The following is a 22172-nucleotide window of genomic DNA, read 5'->3' on the forward strand; positions in this document are numbered from 1 at the left end:
TTGAACAGTTTTTGTAAGGATAAGATTATCCATTCTTTGAATGTTTGCTAGAACTCAATTATGATAGTGTTTTGGCCTGATGTTCTTTTTTTCCTAACTGCAAAGATCTTAAACAACTGATTCATTTTCTTTAGTATTTTATTTTTAGTTTTTCTGTTTTTCCTTGAATCGGTTTTTTTGTTTTTTTTTTTTTGCCCCCTGAGAAATTGTCTATTTCATTTAAGATTTCAGATTTATTGGCATAAAATTAGTAATGATATTTCTTTATAGAAAGATCTCTTTTCATTCTTACTATTGCTTTTGTGCCTTCTCTTTTTTACTTTTTAAATCTATCTATAATTCTGTTTTTACTATATTTTTATCCCAATGAACAAGTTTTGGTTTTGTTAATTTTCCTATTTCATTAATTTCTACTTTTGTCTTTATTATTTCTTTCATTTGACTTTTTTTTTCTTTTTTTGGCTTTTAAATTTTTTTTTTTTTCAGAGGAGGGAGGTAGTTAGGTTTATTTATTTTTTAACAGTGGTACTGGGGATTGAATCCAGGACTTCATGCATGCTAAGCACATGCTCTACCTCTGAGCTGTATCCTCCCCCTTAAACTTTTGTTTTTTATAGATTCCTGTATTGAATGTTTAATTTCCAATCCAGAGATGGGTCTCACACTTCGTAGTAATAAGGGATATATCAGATCTAGGCAAACCAGATCTGACAGTTTCTGGACCCAAGATATACGTATATCTAAGCCATGGCTTCCTAAAGAGTAATAGTTTCAAGGAACAGTTGCCAACTTTTACTTTGAACCTCCTTTCTTTGAAAAGGATGGAGGAGAAGTTCTTTTTCACTCCACTTCAGCCTCTTCATGCATCAAATCTGACCCTGGTTCCCCTTTATCTTAGAATCCTACAGTTCAGTGATCCCACAGGAGCTGCACATCCAACTCCTATAGCCTGCTCTGGGGCCCAGAGTCCAGCGTGACTGTGGGTTCAGCCTCATGCACTGTTCTGAGTTGTTGTTCAGTTTTGATATGTGGATATATTTATCTTGTTTCTGAGTTTATGTCCTTTTTGTTTCCTCTCTTGTTTTTGTTTTGTTTTATCCATCTGTTTGGAGCTAAGATGACACTTCCAAGCATGGACTTAACTACACCACATGAAAGCCCTAGAATTCTCTCTCAAACAGTTTTTATCATCTTTCTTCCCTTCATTAAAATCTTTGCTGTCTCCTTGTTGCCTATAAAATGTCTACATTCTGCAGCAAGGCTTATAAAACTCTACAAATTATCCCAGTTTACCTTTTGCTGCCGTATGTCAAAATGCTACTGTATGGTACTGTGTGCAGTCTCAAGCTTCATGTTCTTTACCTGTATCATACATTTTCACTCTTGTCTTTGTTCTTGTAATATCCTTCACTGGAATGGTTTTTTACTTCATGAAAAATACACACTGATTCTTCTGGGTCTGACTCAGGGAGACAGTTCTCTGTGTTGCTTTCCACCTCTCTCTCCCCTGTAGATGGTAGTCCACTAGATGTCAGAATACATCTTATTCTTGTTTCCAACTCCTGTATTTTCCATAGTGTGTGTCACATGGTAAGTGCTCAGAAAATGTATGTTATATTCTAGCATAAAGCAAGAATTAGCCAACTTTTTCTTAAAGGACCAGATAGTAAATGTTCTCTCTACTACAGCTACCCAGTTCTGCCATTATGGTATAAATGTAGCCATAGATAATATGTAAGTGAGTGGATGTGGCTGTTTTCTAGTAAAACTTTATTTACAAGAAGCGGATGGCCAGAAGAATGTGCTGTATTTTGCTGACCCCTGCCATAGAGTAAACAAAGAATATGGGAAATACTAATGATTTTATTTGCCCTTTGTTAAATTAAGAAGATATAGATTACTAATCAGTTCAGTTATGAAATTTTTGTGACTGCTATTATGGGATGTTCCTTTTCTTCATATAAGTATTGGACCCAATTTACTTTTAATAATGGTGTATCCTTTTTGCCTGATAAAATTTAGTAGGAAATTTTTGTTGAATATGCTTGTCTCTGGAGATAGATATCACTTCTCAGATAAATCCATTTATTTATTCACTGTACCTAAAATTTATCCAAGTAGTTTTATCAATTACAATTTTAAAATAGCTAGAGGTTTGCTTCTGTAGGACAGATCTGTCTTTCAGGTTCTTATTAGTTTCATTTGTTCTTCTTCATTATACACTTTGTTATTATTAAGCATCTTCTGAAAATGATACGTTAATGTAGAAAAGTCACATAAAATTGAAGTAAGTAAAAAAGAAATAAAACAATAGGAAAATATAGGTAAGGAGAGAGAAAAGACAAAGAGGGCATAGAATTCGGGAATGAAGTCCTATGCTTTTCAAAACATGTTAGTGATGTGTTGTAAGAAAAAGTAAACATGAAGAATGTTTGAAATTTAGAGGAGATGGAGAACAGTTCTAGTTGGGCAGCTCACCAGGCTTTGTAGGGAAAATGCATTCACCTTAGTCTTTAAAGGACATGAGTATGGGAACAAAGGGCTTTTCCACCTGAGATACTGACTGGAGCAGAGGCATATGGAGGCCTGTGTGGGACACAGCATGAACTATGAGAACATTCATAAATTTCAGAGTGCTTTACAAATGTAATATTCACCAAGATTGAGATGATTAAAGTAAATTACCCAATGGAATCTTCAGTAATATCATCAAACAGATATCAAACAATGTTTTTGTTTGATTTTTGCATCCTTTACATTAATTCTGAGGACTGTGTTTTGGCAGTGACTGTTGAAGTGAAAGGTCCCTATGAATACCTGACACTTGAGGAATATCCATTGATGATTGTAAGTGAACTTATATTCTTTAACCTCAGCATTAAATGAATTTAGCTTGAAAGACTGTTCATGTTTTGTAGCAATATTCTTTTCCAAAGACTTGTTCCTGAGCAGTGCAGAAAATACTGCTTGTAGTTCTGTACTTACTTCTTACTAGAATGATCTTGGGAGTGTCATTGAACCCCTCTGTGCCTCATTTACTCATTTGTAAAGTGAAGAAGTCAATGACTTGTGGAATTTTAGAGTTGGAAAATACCTCAAAGATTGTTTTACCTCTCACATCCTCTCTAGCATCCAAAGTGAGGTACTTCTTACAACCCTCTAGTTTCTGATCCCTCTTAGTGTAACTAAATGATGACGCTTCCTCCTTTTCAGTCTGTGTCTATGTCTGAGAATATCCTTAATCTATTTTCAGATTTCTTTGTGATTTTTTTTCTTTTTTGTTGTACTTTTCTGGTTTTCCCTCTCTTTCGTTTCATTGCCTTCTGATATATCCTAACCCTGCCATGCCTTTTTTCCTCCACAATGTCGTCTTTATTTATATAATTTTAGACTGTGAGCTGAAAAGCTCTTTCAATACGGAAGAGCAGTCTCTCTTGATGACATGTCCTTAGGTAGTCTCCCTCTGCCCAAGAGGAGACAATTTTTTCACATTAGTATTGAACTCCAAAGAAATAAAATTATTTTTATTTTATTTTATTTTTTAATTATTTTTTAAATAGAAAGTATAATAATAGTTAGTTGAGGCTTTATATTGATTCTAATTTAGCTCTTGGCCCTAATCCTTCTTCTTCTCTTTTACCCACTTGGATGACAGTTTTTCATGGTGATGTGTATTGTGTATGTCCTGTTTGGTGTTCTGTGGCTTGCATGGTCTGCTTGCTACTGGAGAGATCTCCTGAGAATTCAGTTTTGGATTGGTGCTGTCATCTTCCTGGGAATGCTTGAGAAAGCTGTCTTCTATGCAGAATTTCAGAATATCCGATACAAAGGAGAATCTGGTATGTAACCAAAAAAATGAGTGATTGGCAGTTAAGACCTATGACCTAAGGTTAGCAGTCATTAAATAGGTGTAATTTTTCAGTTACTTAATTATTAGCATAGCTTAAGCAGAATCACTATGATTGTGACTTTGTTTTTAATCTCAACTTGTGGGTTCAGTGATTTAAGAGTAATTTTACTGTAATATACTCACAAAAGTTACAGTAGTTGTGACCATTTGGGGAAGATTATTACTATCATTGACTGTTGGTTGCCATTGATTTTTGAGTTACTGTTATTACATGCATCTAAGAAAGAAAGTAAATATTGCCAATTTAATTGTAAGATGCCACTGATTATAAGATACACCTTGATTTTAAAGATGGGGTGGCAGGATTTGTATCTATTTGGTAAACAGTAATACCAAGAAAATAGAGTATGTATGGTTTAGTAAGGTGAACAAGCAGTGATAGAAATTGTTTTGTACTGAAGTTTTTTGTGATAGATTGAGTTCTTTCTCATCAGGCCATTTGATTATCAATAATTACTGTTGCAAGGTATACTAATTAGATCTTTTCCTGGTCTTTGAAATAGCTTGAATATGAGTTGAAAATCATGTTTGTTCTTTTCTATGTATAGCTCTATTTCATGGTTTTTAAAAATTCAAAGAATATTCTTTATATACTATAAACTGTTTGAGAAGGGTGAGGTATTCTGCTGAGGTTTTAGTGAAATGGAAAGTGGAGAGGGAAAGTAAATTCAGCACACCCGGATTGCTGTCCACATGAGTAAGATCATAAATGGTATCAGCTTATACTTATAAATATTGCAGAAGAGAGATTCTTTTTAAGTAGGACTAACACCATTGCTTACTCTGAATAATGTTAGAAATCTACATTCTGGTTTTAGAATCACACCTTTTCCCAAACCTAGATTATATACTACACTCATTTTTCCTTCTTTCTCACAGTCCAAGGGGCCCTGATCCTTGCAGAGCTTCTTTCGGCAGTTAAACGCTCACTGGCTCGAACCCTGGTCATCATAGTCAGTCTGGGATATGGCATAGTCAAGTAAGTATTAACTTCCTATATGGAAAAGCAAATTAAAGTGCTGATTAAATTGTAACTATATCACAGATTTGCTGTGTAGTTCTGAAAGAGTTGATATAAGAAATAGTTCTGAAATAAGAAAAGGTAGATTTGTAGACTTGTAAAAGTTGAAAAAATGTTAGTGTTAATGTCATTTCACTGCTTAGAATTCAGGGAGCATCTGCAGGAAAACCTGCAGTGTAGTTAGTGAATGACATTGAAACACAAGATTTCTAGAGTAAACTTATAGTGACTTTACTCTTTTAAAATGTTCTTGCACATCAGGTTTTTTACGGGAAGCGCATTCTCGCTGTAAGTCTGAAAATAATTTTTTTATTCAAAATATTAAATCAGGTGCCTTCTATGTATCAGGCATTATTCTGGGCTCTGGGGATATAGCAAGAAAACAAAAGACGTGGAGTTTACATTTGTGGAGGGGGTGGTGCACAAACAAAAATAAGTGAGTGAAATATCTAACATATCAGTGATAAGTGCTGTGGAGCAGATAAAGCAGAAAAGGTATATAGAGTTCTAGGCAAGGGGAGGAGCTTGCAATTGTTAATAGGTTGGTCAAGAAAGGCTTCATTTAGTGAAGCAAAGATATCACTTGGTGAAGGAACTACACCCAGGGGAATGTACACCCAGGGGAAGCGATGCTAGATGTGGTCAAAGTCTCTTTATTTTAAAGGTAGAGCCAGGGGAATTTGCTGATAGATAAATGTGTGATGTGAAAGAGAAAAGGAATCAAGGGTGATGCCAACTATTTTGATCGAAGCAAGTGGAAGGATGGAATTGACATTTACTGAATTAATATCTTAGGTGGAATAATTTTGGAGTGGGGACAAGAGTTCAATTAGATATCCAAATGAGGGAAGTAAGAGGGAGAGAGATTGGGCAGAGATATAATTATAAGGATGTAGATATTATTTACAAGCCATGAGACTGGATGTAATCATCAAGGAATTGACTATATATATATATATATCAAAGGACTGAGCCCTTGAACTATTATGTAGAAGTCAGTGAGATGAAGTAGAATTAGGGCAGAGGAAATTAAGTGACCAGTAAAGTGGGAGGCAAAGCTAAAGACTGTTTCAAGAAGGGAGTGATTAATTGTGTCAGGTAAGAAGATTGATAAGTGACCACTGGATTTAACTACATGGAGGATATTAGTGACCTTAACATGAATGATTTTGGTAAAGGGGTAGGACAAAAAGCTTGATAAGAGTGTTTAAGAGAGCATAGGGGTTTACCAATGAAGACATACAAATGGCCAATAGGCACATGAAAAAATGCTCAATATTGCTAATTATGCAAATCAGAACTACAGTGACGTATCAGAAGGGCCATCATTAAAAAGTCCACAAATAATAACTACTGGGGAGGATGTGGAGAGAAGGGAACCCTTATACGCTGTTGGTGGGAATGTAGTTTGGTGCACCCGATATGAAAAACAGTATGGAGATTCCTCAAAAAACTGAAAATAGACTTACTGTATGATCCAGCAGTCTTACTTGTGGGCATGTATCTGGAGGAAGCTCTAATTTGAAAAGATAACCCCAATTTGAAAAGATTAACCCCAATGTTCAGAGCAGTACTATTTACAGTAGCCAAGATATGGAAACAACCTAAATGTCCATTGACAGGTGACTGGATAAAGAAATTTTGGTGCGTGCATACACACACACAGGAATACTATGCAGCCATAAAAAAGAATAAAATGCCATTTGTAGCAACATGAATGGACCTGGAGATTGTCATACTAAGAGAAGTAAGCCAGAAAGAGAAAGAAAAATACCATGTGAAATCACTTATATGTGGAATCTAAAAAATCACGCAAATGAACTTATTTACAAAACAGAAGCAGACTCAGAGACATAGAAAACAAATTTATGGTTACCAGTGGGGAAGGGGTGGGAAGGAATAAATTGAGAGTTTGAGATTTGCGGATACTACTATATATAAAACAGATAAACAGTAAATTTCTACTGGATAGCCCAGGGAACTATATTCAATATCTTATAGTAACCTATAATGAAAAAAATACGAAAAGGAATATATGTATGTACATGTATGACCGAAACATTATGCTGTACACCAGAAATTGGCACAATGCTGTAAACTGGCTATACTTCAGTTAAAAAAGAGAATGAGGGGAGAGAAACTGGGGTTAGTCCAGTATAGACAGTTATTTCAAGGAGTTTTACTTTAAGTGGAATTAAAGAAATGGGAGATTGGAATTTTTTAAATTTATTCACTCATTTCAGGGAGTTTTGCTGTAAATGGGATTAGGGGAATGGAGATTTTCACTTTTAAAATTTATCTATTCATTTGACATATTTGCCTCCTGTATGCCAAGACCAACTGTGGGTTTCTAAGATACACCAGTGGGGATATAAGTTCCTGCCCGTTTGCAGTTTTTCTAGTATATAACAAAATACAAGAACAAATACTGCTAAGACTTAGATAGATGCGATTTAAGGCAGTGCATCTCACACTATAATGTACTAATGAATCACCTGGGGATCTTGTTAAAATGTAGATTCTGATTCAGTAGTATTTTGAATATCAAGGATCTAAAATTTTTCCCCCTTAAAACTGAAGCTACTCAGACTTCATATTTTGGATTTTGAGCTTGATAACATACTATTTATCTAATTTGTTTCAATAAGATTTTGATGATATTAAGGAATTACTAGTTTTTAGATTTGATAATGATATTGTGTTTTTCAAAGTCCGTATCTGTTTAAAAAAATACAGAAATACATACAAATAAAAGGTAAGATGTCGCAGATTTGCTTCAGGATAATATGGGAGGACGGAAGGTGGATGAGGTGTGCATGGGGCAAGATTCATGGCTGTTGGGACTGGATGATGGTTTATAAAGGGTTCATTATACTATTGAATATGTTTCAAAATTCTCTATAATGAAAAGTTTTTTAAAAAATACAGTAACCAGGGAATAGATCTAAAGTTGTAGTATTCACTGTCTTGATTTAAGGCCGTACGTTTGTTTGAGTTTTTTTCTCTCAAGTGAATCAAGTATGTCTGGCTTATCTCTGTTAAGTTGTTGGCCTGTATTAATCAGCAGGAGTTTCTGTTACTTAGCTTGTCTTGGGATTTGTCGCATTTGTACTTAAATATCTCTTTGCTTCCTCTTTAGGCCTCGCCTTGGAGTCACTCTTCACAAGGTTGTAGTAGCAGGAGCCCTTTATCTTTTGTTCTCTGGCATGGAAGGGGTCCTCAGAGTTACTGGGGTCAGTACTGCTTAATCTGAGTTTTTGTGGTTACTTGGGACGTGTTGTTTTGTCTTGAGAAGGTGAAATGAAAATGTCTGTGAACCTCTTTACTATTCCTCTAAGTCACTTTGGGCTCTGGTTTTCAAAATGTATATATAATTTATTTTTTATTTTTAATCTTACTGTTAGAGATTTATAAATTTAACGTGTGATGGGGAATGAATGCTTTCCCACCTGTCCCCAAATTACTACTTATTTACTAGTTCCTCCTCCAGCAGTGGCCTCCATTCTTGTTTAAGTGACAAATATTGTAATCATGCACTTGCTAGTTGGTCAAATTTTTGTTTTAAAGTGACAGTTCTCTTTGCTTAACCAGGACTTGAATTTCAAAGCCTCTTTTAAGATGCAACTAATTACCTTTCATATAATTCTTGAGAATTACATAATTATGCCTTTTGCCAGAGAAGGAAACCAAAGCACGAGATAGAATGATAAAGAAATTTATGTTATAGCTGGATTAATGTGAAGAATTGGGTCTCCCTAGGTCATTCCAGTTACTTTCTTATTTATTTAAAAATTACTCCCTGTAGTAACTTGTTAGATTCAAGGTGGTAAATGCTATAAATGTGACTTTTCTCTCAAACTGGGCTCAGTAAGTTTTGCAACAAATTGTCCCTTAAATGAAACACTTTGTAGATGCAGATTTGGTTTTCAAACCACACTGTCCTCTGTATGTAATTTCTTCAGCCTTTTAGCAACTTTAACCATCTGTCAATTTCATTTTCTTTCTTCTGCTGCTGTAGTATTTTTCTTATCCCTTGGCTTTGATAGTAAACCTGGCCCTCTCAGCAATTGATGCCTGTATTATTTTATGGATATCCTTTCAGTAATGCCCTGGTGATTGGGTAATTAGAGTTATAAAAATAGCGTCTTAAACGCATAGTTTTGGGGACAGATACTTGCCTTACATCTTATTTTGAGGTGAGCTCTTTTTTGTAAAACTGCATTGTATTACAGTTCTAGAAATCAATAATTCTAAAACTGTTAAGAATTCTAGAATATCAATATTAATAGTATATTAATGGTGCAGTAGTTTTAAATGTGAGAAGGGTCTTTTTAGACATATAGCCAAAATCAAAATGGTGGGGACTGATTGGATGGAATGGGCGCTTGTACTATTTTTGGTGTGGTTGCTTCTTAACATGGATCTTAGCCAGAAATTCTGGTGGTTGTCTCTTATTAGTTAGCAGCATGTTTCATTGTATTGAGATTGTAATCAACAATTTGTGTGAAATGCTTACAGCTGTATTCTACGGGATGGTTTGTCGAAAGGGAAGAATGATGTAGGTACCAAATTTTATTCCTTTTTGTTTTCTTTCAGTTCAAATGTAAAACCATTCCGGATGATTATATATGAATGCAGAATCATGTGCTGGTTTCTTCTCTGTGCCTCTCTAGACATCTCTGTTTTTTTCATCACCTCTTTTTCTTTGTCTGCAGGCCCAGACTGATCTTGCTTCCTTGGCCTTTATCCCCTTGGCTTTCCTAGACACTGCCCTGTGCTGGTGGATATCCTTCTCATTGGCTTGTTTAATGGTGGTCCATTTTCTCCCTTTGGAGATGGGTTTCCATTGATCTTTCTGCAAAGGTTGTTTTTTTTTTTGTTTTGTTTTTTGTTTTTTTTAACATTAACCAGTTTTGTTAATTACTTCTTAGTCTGGGATTAGAGTATTTTCAGTCTTAACAATCTGAGCCCTCAGGTAAGCAGTTTTTTAATTTTCGATTTTTAACATTGCATCAGAAATTGGTGACTGTTGTCTGAGCACACGATAAAAGCTTCTGGCTTTTCTATTTTTTTAATGAACATTTCACTTTGATTTTGGACTTATCTGTGGAACCCTCTTAGTGTTAGAATCTGGCTGCTCTGCTCCCCGTTTCTTTTGGCCTCTAGGAATTATTAGATGCTTTAAAAATTATGAAAAGATTTTGATTCTTAAAATGTGGGTTCAGGAACTACATAAAGTTGTTTAACTATCTTAAAATTCTATGTAGGTTTAGTAAATTTAAACTTTTTACAGGATGTTTTGTACTCTTGTTCAAAAGCAGACTTAGGATTATCTGAAGGCTTCCACTCTTTGAAATAAATATTGATTTCTTTACAGGCAAAGTCAACTGGCACATAACAGACACATTTCTATTTGAGTAATCTTTTTCTCCCACTTCTTAAAATTAAATATTGTTTATTAGTGATTTAGCCTGTTGCACGAAAGAGTCAAGTTTTTGGACTTTTATCTTTTGGGTTTTTTTTTTTAAAAAATTGTTTTGGTTTTTGTGTATTTGGTCTTGTGTGCAGTTGTGCAACATTATTGTCTTGATAAACTGTGATGGTTATAGAAAACTGAATGTAAACAAAATTGTAATTTTGTGAATTTGAGTAGATTGTCATATTTCAAAAATCCTTGAAAGTGAAGTGTCCTCAGTCCAAATGGCCAAGCTTTTCTGGATCAGTATCTCTCAAATGTGCTTTGTGAATCTCTAATGTATCGGGAAGAGTGAAGAGAGGGAGGTGGGTCTGGACCATACAATACGAGAATCCATTGAATAGGTAGCAGCTATTTCTCTGGCAAAGCACAGAGCAAGCTCCAGCTCACTTAGTTTCATATCTGCTTATTTTGAAAGTTGGACATGAGAGCAGGTGTCCGCTTTAGTAGTCATCAGTTCCCCTCCTGTCTAAGATGGCAACTTCTGTTTGGGAATAATGTTCTGAAAATGGAGAGTCATTGTTTTTAGAGCCTAACTATCTGTAATTATCCTTTTAATTCAGGATTGATCAGGCAGGCAGCTGATGGCAGTTTTCCTAATATGGCACAAAGGTTCTGAGTGTAGAACTCTGGAAGATTGTAGCCATGAGTGTATTTATGACCCTAGACTGAATTAGCTGGGACCATGAGAACAGAGCCACCTACCTTAAAGGAGGAGAGACGATAATGCTAACTCTTGTTCCCTTGCCTGTTACTCATTTTCATTTCATTGACTTCCATTTTCTTTTTCTTACTCATCTTTGTTTCTCTTGAATGTGTCTTCTTGTCTTTATTTCAATTTCTCTTTAATATTTTTCTCTTTTCTTTTTTCTTCTTATTTTTTCATTCTCATTTTATCCTGGTTCTGTCTTCTCTTCAGAGTGTCATTGAAAATGAAGACTCATTAATCATGTGAGGCTTGGGGTGTTTGTGAGACAGAGAATAAGAGAGCTCTAAGGCCTCTGGGATCCATAGCTTTATCATTATGACCTGAGATCTTCAGAGAAATTTGAGGTTTAATTTACTAGCATATTGTTTTTTCTGAATGTTGATTTCCTTGACCTGCAAACACATATTTATTAGCCTGACTCAAACAATGAAGCTATTAAAACTTCGGAGAAACATTGTAAAACTCTCTTTGTACCGACATTTCACCAACACGCTTATCTTGGCAGTTGCAGGTAAGTTGGGGACTTTTTTTCCTGATGTTTAAAAGTGATCCTTTTAGGCAAAGATTCTTAACCTGAGAGGTCATAGTGAGCTGTCTAAAATTACGTAAAAAAGTTTTGTACTTTTTGTCGTTCTCCAAGAGGTCTGTGGTTCAGAAAAGATTGAGAACCACTAATAGTATAATAGCTCAAAATTAGTTGCACATAATTTCAACTCATAGTATATCCCCATCCTGTCTCCATCCTTTTTCTTGAGAAAGGTTAGTTTGAGTCTCATAGAGCATACAGATTCCTTTTAGAAGACATTAATACTTGCTTATTTGATTTTATTAAATAGCTATAGAATTTTAGATTAGGGTACATTTGCATTATATTCCTTTTATGTATGTCACTGTGTCTGTAAAATACAGACCATAGCCAAAGTGGGCTTATTTGCCTGCTTTTTGGCCCTTGTACCAGGATTAGTGAGATCTGGGCAGTGATTGGAACAGTTTTATTTGTCTTGTAGTCATTTTATCAACCTTTTTTTTTCCCACCTGACCAGCTAAAGAAAAATTAGCACTGCTATAGTAAGGATAAAGGAAGGGGGAAAATTATGTTATTGATAATAGAAAAAGCTGTATTTCCAATACTTTTTTTTTCCAATTCCGAGGGTTACTGAAATAGATAGTAAACAAAACTATTCTTTAAGTACAGAATGGTTGAAAAGAGTATATATTGTGGGCCTTGGGTAGAGTAGTTAAGTAAATTTGTATTGAATGAATTTGTTAAAATAACAGATAGAAAGTGATTGTGATGTATAGGGGTTAAGGACGTGTGGATTCCACTTAACCAGAAGTGGAGAATGTAATTGGGGGTGTAAACCAATATTCACACTGACCAGGTTCTTCATTTCCTCTTAGCATCTATTGTGTTTATCATCTGGACAACCATGAAGTTCAGGATAGTGACTTGTCAGTCGGTGAGTTATAAACACATGCATTTTGAACAATACACTGTTTTGTACAGACAGTGATGTTGATAACAGTGGTTTAAGGTCTGCACCTTATAAAAAGTTAAGAGTTAGGTCTCCACTCTGAAGATTAGAATTCACTTCTTCTCTTAAGTATTCTATACTACTGTAGTGCTTGGTATGAGCTTTGTTTTATTTTGTTTAGGAGAGAGGAAGTCTGACTATATATACCAGTAGTTGGAGAGAATTTTATAAGTGATAACCACAGTCTGTCATAACCCAATCTGCCTTAACTAAAAATTCTCGAACAAGAAATCCATAATCCTAAGCATTAAATATGTGTGAATAATGCTAATCTAAGTAGAAGCCATGTCCTCAAGATCTGAGCACAAAGACTGGCCAGTAGCATTTCTTTAGAGGCAATTAAAGCTCTATTTTGGTAAAGCTAAATAAATGAAAATTAGAAAAAAATAACAACCTAATGTTACTTTCTCTTACCTTGTAAAAAATCCCTTCCGTAAAGACTCTCAAAGCCATAATGAAGCACTGACAAGTGCTTTATTCGGTTAGTGCCTTTTCTTTAACAACAGTAAACACTACAAGGGGAAAAATTAAGTTTATTCACTTTGGATCCCCAACACTTGACACAGTGCTTGTGACCACATAACAGGCCCTTAAGTTGAATGAATAAATAATGATTCTTATTCTATGCCAAGAGCTTTGTGAACACAGGGATAATGTATGTAAATGTACTTTTTCCCCTTTTGGTAGGATTGGCGGGAGCTGTGGGTGGATGATGCCATCTGGCGGTTGCTGTTCTCCATGATCCTCTTTGTCATCATGGTTCTCTGGCGACCATCTGCAAATAACCAGAGGTTCCTGGATACTTCTTGTCTGCGCTGCTAACCATTGGATGGCCATGTCATCAGTTTGGGGTGGTTCAGTGGGTGACAGTGTCAGGGCTGTATCATATAATGGAAGTAATTCTCATTGGGTCTATTATTATAGACCCAACGCAATCAGGAGAACTGGGTTTATGTCTCAGCTCTCCTATTAATGCATTGTGCTTTTTGGCATGCTGCTTCTTTTCACCTCTCTGGGCCTTAGTTCCCTCTTCATATAATGAAGGGGAATTGATACCTATTGATAATGAGGTCCCTTTTGGTTCTAACATCTTCTGTTAATATAAGTATTTGTATGGGTAACCTGCACCTCAGTGTTCATAGCTGCACTATTTACAATAGCCAAGACATGGAAACAACCTAAATGTCCATTGACAGATGACTGGATAAAGACATGGTATATTTATACAGTGGGATATTACTTAGCCATTAAAAATAGAATAATGCCATTTGCAGCAACGTGGATGGCCCTGGAGAATGTCATTCTAAGTGATAAGCCAGAAAGAGAAAGAAAAATACCATATGATATCACTCGTATGTGGAACCTAAAAAAAAAAGACAAATTAGCTTAGTTATAAAACAGAAACAGACTCACAGACAGAAAACAAACTTGTGGTTACTAGGGGAGGTGGGTGGGAAGGGATAAATTGGAAGTTTGAGATTTGCAGATGCTGACTGGTACATATAAGATAGATAAACAGGTTTATACTGTATAGTACAGGAAACTATATTCAATATCTTGTAGTAGCTTATGGTAAAAAAGAATATGAAAACGAATATATGTATATTCATATATGACTGAAGCATTGTGCTGTACACCAGAAATTGACACATCGTAAACTGACTATCCTTCAATTAAAAAAAAAAGTATTTGTATGGGTAAATAAAGGAGGTAGATAGATTGTGACTGTTAATGAGTCTCACCTATCTAGTGTCCAGAATGAAAGAACAGTTTCTACAGTGGATAGCTCAGCTTTGTAATAACAGAGAGAATAAAATGAAAACTTAAGTGACTGACTTTGGAATAAAAATCTGTATGTGAATTTCTTCTGTCAGTTATTTAGGAATTGGCTATCTTTATTTTGTAATTAGCCATACCTTTGTTTCCCTTTTTTTCCCTCCTCTTGTGCATTTAGACAGTTAAGAACTTATATTATGCAACCACACCCCCAAAGAAGGAAAAGAATGAGATGGTATAACTAAGGGTCTGGTGACCCTCCTTTACATTGATCTGTTGATCATCTACTGTCTTGCAGCTTATATCTATACATAAAATTTTCCCCTTTAGTCATTCAAAAAATTTTTGCTTTACCTCTCCTCTTCCTCTCTGTTTTCTTCTAAAACATTGTGTCCCCTCCCTGTAACTCTAGTGTTAACAGCCTGATGTAATGTATCCTTCCACATTTTATTCCTTGTTCAAATATAGAATCTTCTTTACTCCCTGAACAGTGCATTGTGGAAATGCCTTCCAAGATAGCTGGTAAACTCTCCTATTTTCATGTCAGGCATTATATTACATGGTATAGATGTAGTATAGTTAATTAACCTGTTTTCTTATTGTGCACATTTGAACTATTTCCAGTTTGGGTGTTTCAGGGTCCCCAAGACCACCCGTATGTTTAAAAGGACTCATGGGACTCAGCATATAGTTGTACTTAGAGCTAAGGTTTATTATAGCAAAATGGTGAGATCAGCAAGGAAAAAAGACATAGGTAGAGTCTGGAAAAATCCTATATTCTTTCCCTCTGCTAAGGAAGTACAAGTATATTCCTTTTTCACAGCAACAAAAAATGCAGTAACAGTGATCCTGCCCAGGAAATCCCTTTAGAGACTCAGCTCTGAGGTTATTATGAGCGGGATGGTCACATAAGCACCTTCTACCTAATATGTTCCAAAATTCCAAATTTCCAGAAGGAAAGCAAATTTTATTATAGAGTACATTGTACAGACAGTCTAGGCACAGTGATCCACCCTTAATCAGCTAGGGCACAGGTCGAGTGCCAAGTTCCCAGACATCAGCTATGGGGCATCCTTGTAAGTAGGCCCTTCTAAAGGCCTGCTATGTCAGCTCTTACACACAGGGACGTTAAAAATAGGAATAAGCTACAAGAATGTAGAAGTATCTTTGTACATGTTACTGAATCAAACTTGGGTCCACTGGCCCCCACAGTAAGGCCAATCTACTGACATTGAGTTGTGGTGAAGGAAAGTGCAGTGTTTATTGCAGGGTGCCAAGCAAGGAGTCTAGGCGGCAAATGCTTAAAAGATCCAAACTCCCCGGTAGCATTCAGAGAAAGGTTTTTAAAGACGTGGCAGGGGGTGAAGGCAAAGATTTTTATTCACCAAACTGATTTTATGAATGACTATAATTGGAATTTCAATAATTAGTCCTATAAAATCCAGATAGTGGAGTTCTTGTTTGTTTGTTGTTTTAGTTTTCTCATTTTTTTCTTTCTGTTCTACCTTTGTTCTGCCAGGTTTGCCTTTTCACCCTTGTCTGAGGAAGAGGAGGAGGATGAACAAAAGGAGCCTATGCTGAAAGAAAGTTTTGGTAATGATAAAATTCACCTTTTATTTGTGCTTTAAATATTCTTTGCTAATTTTTAGAAATAGAGTATAAGAAGCATAATATTTTGAGTTTCAAAACAAGAGACTTTGACTTACTCTTTTATTTATTATTTTACAACATGTTCTTAAATTTGGTATGTAGTAAAGTTAGAGGGAAGTGAAACCATGGTAAGTTCAGTAAATAGTGGCACATTAATGCAGTTTACTTGCTAGAGGTGAGCTGAAAACTTGACTTTGCGCTTTCCAACATTAAGTGTAAAGATGAAGAAACTTCTTTTCTGAGTATAATATATTGTCAATAAGCTTAAAATAAAGCTTTGAATCCATTTTTGCTATCATTGCTGGTCTGTTGACATAATTAACCATTCTTTTTTTTTTTTTTTCTTTCACAGAAGGAATGAAAATGAGAAGTACCAAACAAGAACCAAATGGAAATAGTAAAGTAAGCAAAGCAGTAAGTGTGACTTCTTTCTTCTTTGCCCAGTCCCCTAGCCCTTGGTGGAGCTCAGCAGTTATATATAGGCCTTAATGATTTTTTTTTTTTTTGCCTATGCTATAATTAGACTTGCTTTATAAATCTTTTAATACCTATTACATGACATTTTTAAAAACAGAGACAGCAAGGGATTCTGTTCAGGACCTAGTAATCTTTAACTGAAAGGTTTGGTACTATGTCCAGAGAAGTTCCAGAACAGTCTGATGGTTCTGTTTAATGGTTTTCATCAATGAAGTCATAGCCCCAATAATAATAAACTAGGATGGTGTTTTTTGTAGTGAAGATCAAGATTTTTTCAGTGGGCTCTTTTATTTTTTTTTACAGAACTGTGCATTCATTCTACATTTAAATGAGCTTTAGAATTTATCTCAGTTTAAGGAGGAAGGCTTTCATGAGGCAAAAACTCTAGGTATTAGACTTTTGAGAAGAAAGCGTTTTAAGGATGTGCTTTTTTTATATTTCAGTTGTATAGCTTTTTAAATTAAATTATTTGACTTTTCTGTTAGCAGTTCCATTACAAGAATATACTACTTCAGAGTGACAAAGAATTAAATTGAGACCTCTTTAGATCCTTACTGGAGATGTATTTTTTTGGTGCATTTCAGTAACAACGGGTATTTGTATGTTCTCAGCAGGAAGATGATTTAAAGTGGGTAGAAGAAAATGTTCCTTCTTCTGTAACAGATGTGTAAGTTTTTGAATCATTACCACCAGAATTCTTTTTCAAAGTTAGTGTTACTTTTATTATTTTAAATGAATGAGCTGAAGAGCATACAAATGAGAATGCTTATAGTCAACTTTGGAAGTAAAAGAATATTAAAAACATTTTTTAAATGTTAAAAATTAATTAAAGACTAGGAATGATATACAAACAAAAATAATCAGGATTATTCATTCAGATGACATTTCTGCTCTTTCTAAAAATCAATGAGATAATCCTTTTGGAATTTTCGAGTTTCTTTCCATGCCTATAATTTTAATTCAACATTGGTTCTGTTAAAGCCTATACAATTCTAGTAACTCTGATTCTTGTTTTTTGTATTTGCTTTTTCTTTTCTTGAAATGTCATTAATGGGATGCAAATCTTAGATAATTACAAAAACTTTAAATTGTAGTCATTATTCCACCGTCTTTATGAACCATTTATGGCTTTATTTTACATTGTTCAGTTTGTTTTTCTCTCTGCAGAGCACTTCCAGCCCTTCTGGATTCAGATGAGGTTAGTAATCAAATCATGTGCATATAAACAGTGGGTCTGGTGGCCTGATAGGGAGTCTTAAGTCTTCTGTTCAAGATTTTATTTATTTGACTCAGTAATGGCCTAATGACCTCTAGGCTGTGTAGTTGACAAAGGATGAGAATAGAAATACTAATATTAGTACAGAAATATTCAGGAATGTTTTCTTTCTGTACACGTCCCCCTTTTATTTTTTACAAAGTATGCTCAGACTTCAGAATGTCTTTGTTTAAATTGGGTAACAAATCCCGTACTTTCCCACTGTTTAGCTCCTTTGTCTTTAAGAAATTCAAATTTAATCTTTATCTAGTCTAGGCACAAATGATAAAGTTACTTAAGTTACCTACTATGCAGTGTCACTGTTTTCTTCAGATAATAAGGATAATTAAAGCCTCTAATGTTTATGTTGATTTTTAGTCTTTTAATAAATGGCTCCATACACTTTACCTAGAAGGTTTCACGTGAGGTCTTATGTAAGAATTGGCAGTCGTGTTCATGGAAGCTAGTTCTAGACATGTTCTGAATATTTAGATTATTCTTGAGTCTCAGTTTCAGAAAGACTTTTAAAAGCCTCTGCCCAGGTGTGACTTGTTGGATTGACTGCTAAAAAGTGGTTTGTTCACTTCCCACGGGCCTGCTGTGTGATGCAGCACAGTGTCAGATTCCTTAGCTGTTCGATGCATTGAAATAACTTAGAACTCTACCATTCAGACAAGCCTGTTTATGTAAACTTTGCTTTTTTTGGTGTATTGCACTGTTCCTAGATCTTTCTCTTAGGGGCCACCTTCTGCTAATAGTCTGCCTTCAGGGCTACCCAGTTGGCTCCAGCTCTCCAGACACACTATTTCAATCAGAGGGGGGCTGAGTATGTAAAACCCAGGTGTGCCATTCATGGAAATACAGGTTTATTGTAGTACTTTTTGTAGCATTGATTTCATCTGTTCATATCTTCCTGGGTGAAAAAAATCATTCAGAAACTGAAAAAGAACTTAAGTGAAACAGAAGAGGGACAAGTTAAATAAAAGACTAGGAATCCAAACAGCATCAGACTCTTCAGCAGTGATGTTGGAAACTAGATGATAACAGAACAAGGTCTTTGAATTCTGAGGAAAATTATATTCAAACTAGAATTCTCTACTTGTCAATATAAGGATAAAAGAAAGATGTTTTCGGTCATGCAGTAAATAAAATAATTGACATCCTATGTGTGGTTTCTCAGGAAAGTAGTAGAAAATGTTATTCATAGAATGAGGAAACTAAAAAGAGGAAGACTTGGGATCCTGGAAATAAAGGATCCAACACACAGAGGCAAGGATAAATTCCCAGGATGGTGATGTGAAAAATTCCCGGAGTGACAGCTGGACATTAGGTTTGGAGAGCAACCAGTCCAGAATGGAGCAGGAAGACAGCTTCAGGAGGGGTGATTCTAAAGAAAAAAAGTGAAAAGGGTAGATTATCTGATATAACTGATCATATTGAAAAGGGATCTGTCAGAGTCTGGGATAAATTTGTGATAGGTACTTAGCAAATGAAGGAAAGGAGAAATGAAAACTAAATTTGAGGTAAAAAAAAAATTAAGGAAATTCAACAGTATTACATTAAGTTTCTTAATTGAAATGGCATACATAAATACTATTCTATAATCAAAAATGTTATTTTTACATGATTTTTTTAAAGTTATGGTGAAAAACATAAAATCTACCATTATAACCATTCTCAAGTACAAAGTGTTAATTTATATGCACATTGTTAAGCAACAGATCTGTAGAACTTTTTTATCAAATGTAATTTTAATCAGTATGTGATATTTCATTATAAAGATAGACTATACTTTGTTTATACAATCCTGTATTCTTGAGCACTTAGTTCTTTCTAGTATTATGTTATAATTCTGAGTGTTGCAGTAGATAGAGATGGCTAAATTTTTTCCTGCATCTTTGACTATTTCTTCAAGGTAAATTTCTGAATCAGAGGAGGTACACGTTTTTATTAAAGCTTAATTGACTCTAAAACATACAGTTCCTTTTGATTTGTGATTTGATGTCTAGAAGCCTTGAGATTTTGGTTAAGTAAATCTTGGGTGGGGCCTGGACATTTGTATGTTTCAGAATCTTCATAGATGGTTAGGAACCATTGCTCTAAATAGTCAATGAACATAAGCAAGTACTTACAGAAAATGTGTGTGTGATCATCTTTGTAAAAGATATTTGGAATATAAACCATTTAAAATTAATACACTTAAAATAAATTTTTCCCCCTAGGAACGAATGATCACGCACTTCGAAAGGTCCAAAATGGAGTAAAGAATGGGAAGATTTGCAATTGAAGATGGCTAGTATCTGGGAAGAGATCAGCTTCTGTGTCAGTCTTTACACTGCTCCTTGGAATTAAAGGAGGCAATGACATCCTGATCTGTTCCTTGAGCTTTGTGCATTGGAGCTGGCTAGAGGTGTTGAAACAAGGAGAACATTCTGTTGAAAACAAGTTCATAGGATGAGAAAAATCTACAAGTTTTTAATTTGCAGCATTGATGCCCCTTTCCCTCCCACACTCTGACATGGATGTTTATGCAACTATGTGTGTTGTTCCTGAACCTTCTAGAATGTTTAGATTGTTTAATCTGTCAAACTAAAACGTCTAACATCTTCTAAAGAACTGTGACGTCAACGCCGTAATAATATCCAGGAGCAACTGCCTGTAACTTTATTTGGGGAGTTACATAGGTGATGGGGGAAGTTATTATCTTCGCATTTCCTGGGAAGTGAAGATTAAATCTTGCAGAGGTAGTCTTGAGAAAAGAGTCCTGAGTTAAGGAGCCATAGTTTTATCAATGATTAAAAGAACAACAACAAAAAAAAGAGAAAGAGACTGTTACAGTGTGATTCAGATTATTTGAAAAAGCAAAATCAAGTGCAATTTTGTTTACAAATGGTGTATATTAAAGATTTTTCTATTTCAGATGTACTTTAGAGAAAAATATTAGCTTGACTCTTTTGACATCTGCTATTGTGACACATCCCATTGCTGGCAATGTGGTGCACACTCCAAAACTTTTAACTACTGTTTTGTAAGCCTCCAAGGGCAGCATTGCGGATTCCGAAGCAATGCTTTGTTTGCCTTCATGCCTTTCACTGGGTGTTGCACTAGATGCATAGAGGCACTCCATCTTAAGTGCATGTGAGTGAGCACCCTGCTAAAGGGATTTAATGCTTCAGAAGCAGGAGCTAATACAAAGGAAACAGGTCCTTCTGGTTTAAACGTTTTTTTCTGCATGAAATAGTGTGGAGGCCCTGGACTGCTGCTCATTTTTAGAATCGACTGTTATTATATCTGGTGATGGCTTAGAGATTGTTTATAAGAAACATCACAAGGTGATGGGATTCATTTGAAGCACTATTTGTTTGAATGGCTTTGTCCAATTTTGCCTCCCCACGATTTTTGTTCTACATAGAAAGTTCATGCCACTTTTTAATATTAAAAAAATTTTAACAAAATTAATACATTTTTCTCATTTTTCCCCCAGACTTCCTATAAAGACCCTTTCTACCACTCTCCTGTGAAATTCTCTTTCCATGGTTTTTTATTCTGTTGTCTTATTTTCTGTTGAGACCAGTGATCACATGACCACGATCTTCATTCACTAATGCATACTATAGTAAAGTATTAACATTTATGTAACATTTCTCTATAGCTGTTTGCTATGGCAATTTAAAAAAAAAATCACCTAAGCAGGATCTCTAAGGAACAATATGAAAAACTGACTGTATTCTCAGGTTAACCCGTTAGCAAAAGGCTGGTGTTACCGTCGTGTGCTTCTGTTCTTCCCACTGAAACTTAACAAGTGAATAATAGTCATAATGCAGCAGGATAGTTGGTCAATTATTTTGGGGGGCAGGTTAGATGTTGACTTGAGACTAGGGGAAAAAACCTATTGTGTTAATAAGCAGGTGTGTATTGTACAAATTCTGCGTCCTGGGACCTGATAATTCTGCCTTGCCTTATGGCTTCTTATGTTACTGTGATTGGATATAGTGTATCATTTCTTAGAATAGGTTCAGAAGGAATTTATAGTATCACATTGACCTGTTACCTTAGAGTTTACATTATTTTGGTCTTGGTCCTTGGGTCTGGAACTATCAGGTATTAGGCCTTCTTCTAGCATAGCAGCTGTTAAAAGAATTTTCTTTTTTTTTTAAATGGAGGTACTGGAGATTGAACTCAGGACCTTATGCATGCTAACATGCACTCTACCACTGAGCTATATCCCTCCCCCTGTTAATTCTAAATTTTCAATAAGGTGTTAAGTTTCTGTGGTGAAAATCAGCCACAACACAAGATTTGTTTAGCAATTTTTGTGTTTCTTCCTACTTGAAAATATTTCATTTGATTATCAGAAACAGTG

The 22172-nt window shown here is 35.2% G+C and overlaps 1 protein-coding gene across 3 annotated transcripts in view; it reads left to right on the top strand.

Moving 5' to 3' along the window:
• TMEM87A (transmembrane protein 87A) overlaps positions 1-21268 on the top strand; it is a 36369-nt gene extending 15101 nt beyond the window's left edge. The window contains exons 8-20 of one of the 3 annotated variants that reach the window (XM_010994980.3): positions 2786-2847; positions 3656-3839; positions 4790-4889; positions 8071-8164; positions 9647-9715; positions 11519-11627; positions 12518-12576; positions 13339-13442; positions 15947-16020; positions 16430-16491; positions 17169-17221; positions 17722-17752; positions 20032-21268. In XM_010994980.3, the coding sequence (XP_010993282.1) occupies positions 2786-2847; positions 3656-3839; positions 4790-4889; positions 8071-8164; positions 9647-9715; positions 11519-11627; positions 12518-12576; positions 13339-13442; positions 15947-16020; positions 16430-16491; positions 17169-17221; positions 17722-17752; positions 20032-20073 (1043 nt within the window). In that variant the 3' untranslated portion in view covers positions 20074-21268. Of the gene's footprint in view, positions 1-2785; positions 2848-3655; positions 3840-4789; positions 4890-8070; positions 8165-9646; positions 9716-11518; positions 11628-12517; positions 12577-13338; positions 13443-15946; positions 16021-16429; positions 16492-17165; positions 17222-17721; positions 17753-20031 lie in introns of all 3 variants that reach the window. The other 2 variants (XM_064485700.1, XM_010994979.3) reach the window with 2 other exon arrangements.
• The last annotated feature ends 904 nt before the right edge of the window (positions 21269-22172 follow it).

The sequence above is a fragment of the Camelus dromedarius genome, chromosome 5 (genome assembly GCF_036321535.1).
Source record: "Camelus dromedarius isolate mCamDro1 chromosome 5, mCamDro1.pat, whole genome shotgun sequence".
NCBI lineage: Eukaryota > Metazoa > Chordata > Mammalia > Artiodactyla > Camelidae > Camelus > Camelus dromedarius.